The sequence below is a fragment of the Chiloscyllium punctatum genome, chromosome 29, assembly GCF_047496795.1.
Source record: "Chiloscyllium punctatum isolate Juve2018m chromosome 29, sChiPun1.3, whole genome shotgun sequence".
Lineage (NCBI taxonomy): Eukaryota > Metazoa > Chordata > Chondrichthyes > Orectolobiformes > Hemiscylliidae > Chiloscyllium > Chiloscyllium punctatum.
The window spans coordinates 72,230,304-72,236,955 of NC_092767.1; the positions used below are offsets into that span (position 1 = coordinate 72,230,304).

General features: G+C 51.1%; 1 protein-coding gene across 1 annotated transcript; it reads right to left on the minus strand.

The window, feature by feature from the left end:
- Positions 1 to 875: 875 nt before the first annotated feature.
- On the minus strand, positions 876 to 3,098 carry LOC140454365 (G-protein coupled receptor 4-like). Its single transcript, XM_072549073.1, has one exon. The coding sequence runs from the start codon at positions 3,071 to 3,073 to the stop codon at positions 2,012 to 2,014; it is 1,062 nt and encodes a 353-aa protein (XP_072405174.1). The 5' UTR covers positions 3,074 to 3,098; the 3' UTR covers positions 876 to 2,011.
- Between the last annotated feature and the right edge of the window lie 3,554 nt (positions 3,099 to 6,652).

Here is a 6,652-nt window from a genome sequence, read left to right on the forward strand (position 1 = left end):
TCTGGCGCCACAGAAATGATAGATGGTGTCTTCAGCAGTCTTTGCCTCGACAGCTGGTTAGTTCTTTGTGTCATGTCAAAGGCTTAAGGCCTTGGCAGCTGATGTCATCGGTCAGTATTGGCAGCTCAGGAATGCTCAAGGCTCCATCTTGGAGGATCCCACGTGCAGTGTTACATTTGTGAGGTTGAAGTGGTGCCAAGGAGGATGACTGGCATTCGCCTCAGTGCCCTAGACTATGGATGGGGAAAGGAAAGCATGGAGGGTAGGAATCAACTCTTGATCATAGTGCAAGGACGTTGGGGGAGAGATGGTTCTCACCTCACCACTGGGGTATTGAGATTGGCCCTGGCGTACTTATTCCTCAGCAAAGAAGCAGAGTGTACTGTGAGCCAGAAAGAAAACAACTCCCTCGGTTTGATATTTGGTTCTGTCTGAGTCTGGACAGGCGAGCTGTGGCACTACTGTCACTGAATTTCATCCACCCTCAGCATCGCAGGGCTGAACATTGACCAGGAACTCAACTGGACCAACTGTATTAATCCTGGGGTTACAAGAGCAGGTCAGAGGCTGGAATCCTTCAGCAAGTCACTCACCCCCTGACTCCCCAAACCCTGTCGACCGTCTACAATTCCTGATGAAGGGCTTTTGCCTGAAACGTCGATTTTCCTGCTCCTCGGATGCTGCCTGACCTACTGTGCTTTTCCAGCACCACTCTAATCTTGACTCCCACCATCTACAAGGCACAAGACAGGAGTATGATGGAATACCCCCCACTGTGCCCTGGATGGGGGCAGCTCCAACAACACTTAAGAAGCTCAACACCATCCAGGACAAAGCAGCCCCCCCCCCCGCTTGATTGGCCCCACATCCACCACCTTCGACATTCTGTCCCTTCCACCATCAACCCTCAGTCGCAGCAGTGACTCCAACTATCTACAAGATGCACTGCAGCATCTCACCACATCTCCTCACACACCACCTCCAAAACTCATGACTTCCATCATCTAGACGGACAAGGGCAGCAGAAACATGAGAACACCACCCCCTGCAAATGTCCCACTTCCTCATCCCGATTTGGAAATAAATCGCCGTTCCTTCAACGCCACTGGGTCAAAATCCTGGAACTCCCTCCCCCAAGGGTGTCCCTATACCACAAGGACTGTAGCGGTTCAAGAAGGCAGCTCACCACCACCTTCTGAAGGGGCAATTAGGGATGGGCAACCTAGTCGGTGATGCACACATCCTGTGAAAGAATTAAAGCAAAGAACAGTTATCCAAGGACAATCTTCAATCCATTTTAACATATTAGCCAAACACATCAAGCACCTTAAACAGTTTTGCTGACAAACAGGTGGTGACTGGGTACGAGAGCTGCCCAGATGTTTAGGATGGGGTTCCGTTTTCCCACCACACACCTCCATTTTGACAAAGCACCCACATGGAGGCATGCAGCAGATGTCAGATTGTGGACAGAGGGTATAGCGTTCCTGGAGGCTCCAGGAACTGGAGATGAATCCCAATGTTGGCAGCCACCGTGGAGGAACCTCCCATGGGAAAATGGTGGCTCGCCTGAGAGCCTAGCGTCATCCAATCGGGTGACAGAGTGATGCCTAGTTGGCCCCTCCCCCCAGTGTATGTGCTGGAAGGCCATTGGCAGAAAGAGTGATCATGTGATGAAAACTCCAGGAATCCACCCGACCCCAGTCGGTATCCCTTGGGGTTGGCATGGCAGCCATCTTGGCCCATCCTAAGCACGCCCCCACCCACCCTCCAGTGGCCACAGGAAGTACGGCAAGGGAGAAGGAGACAAAGTAAATCTCAAAATAGAAACAGGAAAGAAAATGGAGGCCTGATGGGAGGGTTACTCAGCAGTTCAAAATGATTTAAATAAGGTTTCTTTTAAAATAAAAATCATTGCCGCATACAGGACTGTTATAAAAATACATTTATGATGCTAACAATACTAAAACAACATTCAACCCTTGGATTTTATTTTTTAGTCCTTCATTCTTTATAAACTCAAAGTCTTCATTTGAATACAGTCCTCCCGCAGTACCACCAGCTCAATGTTGAAATATTGGGATTTTTTGGAGGAGAGAGGGGTGTCCAGGGTGACCGACCGGGCAATATCCGTCGACTTGGAGCTGGCGAAGAACTTCAGGAGTGGCGCCAGGCCCTTGGTCATGTCACTGCGGGCGCCCTCGTTCACCAGACAGTAAAGGATGGGGTCGGCCACGCAGTTCAGGCTGGTCAGGGCCAGCGAGACATGGTAGGCCGTGAAGATGTTCTCCTCGAAGCTGCAGTCCCACGGCCTGCTCAGGTACATGACGCTCCTCAGGAGCAGGATGATGTGGTACGGCGCGAAGCAGAGCAGGAGGATGACGATGAGGCTGAGGGCCAGGCGTTTGATCTTCACCTTCTCCCCCTTCTCGGTGGACAGGTTGCCCTTGATGGCCTTGAGGATGCCCTGGTAGGAGAACAGCATCAGGATCCAGGGGAACAGGAACCCGATGAAGACGCGGTAGAGGTTCATCTGGGCCACCCACTTTTCCATGGGGTACTTCTCAAAGCAGAAGGTGTGGTTGAAGCGGTCTTCGAAGAGTTCATTGTGGAAGAGCGGGGCACAGTTGGCGCCGATCTCGATCGTCCAGACCACCACGCTCGTGACAACCGCCGTCTTGACCCGACGGATCTTGGCAAACCTCAACGGGTGGGCCACGGCCAAGTAGCGGTCGACTGAGATGCAGCTGAGGAAGGCGATGCTGATGTAGATGTTGGTGTAGAGGATGAAGCCAAAGAGCTTGCAGGACTCCGGGCCCAGGATCCAGTTGTCCTGGTGGAGGAAGTAATTGATCCACGGTGGCAGGGTGGCGATGTAGAGCAGGTCGGAGATGGAGAGGTTGAGGAGGTAAACCCCCAGCTCATTCCTCTGCTTGACCTGCAGGTAGGCCGCCCAGAGGGCCAGGCAGTTGGTGGGGAGCCCGATGACGATGACGAAGATGTACAGCGTCGGAGGGAAGAGGCTGTCCAGCCGGGAGTCCACGTCGCAGCTCTCATCGCTAACGTTGCACATTTTCTTCAGCGGGGGTTGTGGGGGAGGCGGGGGATTGGGGGGGGGAGGGGGAGCGAGTCGTGGGGCAGGGAGCGCTCAGGCCATCGGTGTCGCCAATCTCCCGGACAAACCCATCGCCTGAAACGCACGTCACCCAGTCGACGGTCTGGGACAGTCCTCCCTGCTAGGGCTCAACCAGTTTCCATGAACAAAGCCAGTCAGGGGAGAGTGGGGGGGTGGGGGGGGGGGGGGCGCACTGCTTCCAATGGAGTCTGGTCTATGGCGATGGAAGGGCGCCGTTAAGTTCCCCAATGTGTATCCTCTTCCCAATCGCTGTAAAGTTTGGCGGCTGAGTGGGGGATCCTATCTACTTGGGAAATTTGCAAGTTGACATCCGGTCACATGAAACTGTGCCTGGAAAACAGAAGAGATTCAGTTATTTTGGTGGGGATTCCCGTTACAGTACCTTTGGTCATTGAGGAAGGATTGCCACCTTGCCCTTTTCTACCTGCAGGGTCGACTCAGAGTCACAGAGGTGTACACAGCAAGGAAACAGACCCTTCTGTCCATGCCGACCAGATATCCTAAACTAATTCCTTTTGCTAGCACTTGGCCTATATCCCTCCAAACCCTTCCTATCCATGTACCCATCCAGACGCCTTTTAAATGCTATAATTGTACCAGCCTCCACCACTTCCTCTGACAGCTCATCCCATACATGCTGGTCTCTCAATGCCCAGTGTTTGAGACTAGAGGTATGCGTCCAACTATTCAACCGTGATGGGCACACCAACCTGATCTAGAGGTCACCCCCTCACCTAGGTACCCAAGCGTATTGCACTTTTCAAATATCAAGGGATAACGTACTAGAGTGAGTCTCTAATTTATTGATTACTTTTTAAAAAATACCCAACCTTACTTTCCCCAAGGATAAAAACGTAAAGAATAGGAATTTGGGGTGGTACGGTGGCTCAGTGGTTAGCACTGCTGCCTCCCGGTCCCAGGTTCGATTCCAGCCTCGGGCAACTGTCTGTGTGGAGTTTGCATGTTCTCCCCGTGTCTGTGTGGGTTTCCTCCAGGTGCTCCGGTTTCTTCCCACAGTCCAAAGATGTGCAGGTTCAGGCAGATTAGCCATGGGAAATATGGAGACTGCAGATGCTGGAGATCAGAGTCGAGAGTGTGGTGCTGGGAAAGCACAGCAGGTCAGGCAGCATCCGAGGAGCAGAAGAATCGGCATAAGCCCTTCATCAGGAATGAGGATTGTGGGGCGGGGCTGAGAGATAAATGGGAGGGGGGGGGTGGGGGGAAGGTAGCTGAGAACGCAATAGGTGGATGAAGGTGAGGGAGAAGGTGATAGGTTAAAGGGGGGAGTGATGGACAGGTCTGGAGGGTGGTGCCGAGTTGGAGGCTTGGGACTGGGATAATGTGGGGGGAGGGGAAATGAGGAAGCTGTTGAAATTCACATTTATCCGGTGTGGTTGCAGTGTCCCAAGGCAGAATATGAGGCGTTTTCCCTTCAGATGTGGTGTTGGGGGCCGGGGAAACAGAAATCTTGGAGGAGGTGAAGGGCATGAGGGTGTCACGGACGTAGGTGGGGAGTTCCTGGACTAAGGGGGACAGGACGGTGTCAAGGTAGGAAGGGATGAGTTCAGTGGGACAGGCGCAGGCTGAGACAATGGGACGACCGGGCTAGTCAAGTTTGTGAATCTTCAGTAGGAAGTCGAATCGGGCAGTACGGGGTTCACGGACAATGAGGGTTGGGGGCTGTGGATGGGAGATTCCCTGAGGTGATGAGAGGTGGGCAAGTGTGGGTCTGTGTGGGATCCTCTTCAGAGGGTCTGTGTCTGAATCGGATGGGCTGAATGGCCTGCTCCCACACTGTAGGGATTCTGTGACTGCACCCACCCTAGTTTTCCCTCAGTAGTTTTGGGAACTCCACAATTGTGGTTCAGGGATGCAGTTCTGTTTCTGAGGATTGTCTCAGGCTGATGACGTTGCAGTCAGTCAATGAGTCAATCCTCTGAAGCAGACTTTCTCAGAAATGATCTCTTTGTTTATATTTATGGGAACAATCGATTAATTCCAGACTCATTGTTAGACGTTAGTTGGGGGGGGGGGGGTTTGGTGGAAACAGTGCAAATTTCTGTGAACTGAAGAACATAATCGGAAACTATGTTTTATTATTGTGTCTGTGAGATGAGTAATCCTGCAGATATGTTGGTGCTTACGGTATGCAGAAAAAAACCCCAGGACCAATAGAAGCACAGACGGAAATTGCTGGAAAAGCTCAGCATGTCTGGCCGCATATGGGGAGAGAAATCAAGAGTTATCGTTTCAGTTCTGAGGAAGGGTCACTGGACCCAAAACACGAACTCTGATTTCTCTCCACGGATGCTGCCAAGCTTCTCCAGCAATTTCTGTTTTGCAGCATCCGCAGTTCTTGTTATCCAGGAACTGGGATCAGACAGATTGGCCTTACAGGGTTTTTTTTTTAAACCCTTTATTCACACTTAAGTACTAATGCCAGCACTTATTGCCTAGAGAGCAGTTTAGCGACAACAGCATTGCTGTGGGTCTGGAGTCATGTGTAGGCCAGACCAGGTAAGAATGACAGCTTCCTTCCCTCAAGGGCATTAGTGACCCAGATAGACTTTTCCCCAAGTAACAGGTTCATAGTCATCATTAGATGACTGATTTTTATTGGATCCCTGCTGTGGTGGGATTTGAACCCAGGTCCCCTGGATTATCCGGCCAGTGATAATACCACTAGGCCATCATCTCCTGTCAGGTTAAGACTACACTTATTGGAGTGCAATAGTTAACTCTGTTTTTTCTCTCTCTATTTACACAAATGCTGCCAAGCTTGCAGATTTGCTCCAACATTTTCAGCCTGTGTTTAACATTCAGCTCTCACCGTAGAGCTGAAACCCTGTTTCGCTCCCTGATTTGGTAAGTGTTTTCTATTTTTCAGTTGCGTTTCAGGGACATTGCTAAGGGAGGTCTCCAAGCTGAATTCTGACATTCTTTTCTGAAATACTTTACATCCAGCTATCAGCGTAGGCCGAAACTCCGTGTAACATCCCAAGTGAGAAACTGCACCCCTGACAGTGCAGCACACCCTCTGCACAGTGTCACTCCAGACCACTGTGCTCAAAACTGTTTGGGGACGATGGTTAAGTTTACAAAGCACAGCATCTGAGGAGCAAGACAGTAGATGTTCAAGATTGAGCCCTGAACAAGGGTTAAGCCTGAAATGGTGACTCTCTAGCTCCTCAGATGCTGCCTAACCTGCTGTGCTTTTTTCCAGCGTCACCCCTGTATCAACTCTGATTTCTCCTGCAGCTGCAGCCATCAATCTCTCCAAAATTGGCAACCTTACAACGATAGGGCGCTGTACAAAAAGGCAAAGAAGCTGAAGGAGTCAAACAAAAGCAGAAAGTGCTGGAGAAGCTCACCAGGTCTGGCAGCATTGGCGGAGAGAGAAAGCACAATTAACATCATAGGTCCAGTGTCCCTTCTCTGGATCCAACCCGTTAACTTTCTCTCTCTCTCTCTCTCTCTCCGCAGATCCTGCAGAGTTTCTGAGTTTCTCCAGCAATT

Coding starts and splice junctions, on each gene's coding strand:
- LOC140454365 (XM_072549073.1), bottom strand. CDS start 3,073: ATGTGCAACGTTAGCGATGAGAGCTGCGACGTGGACTCCCGGCTGGAC.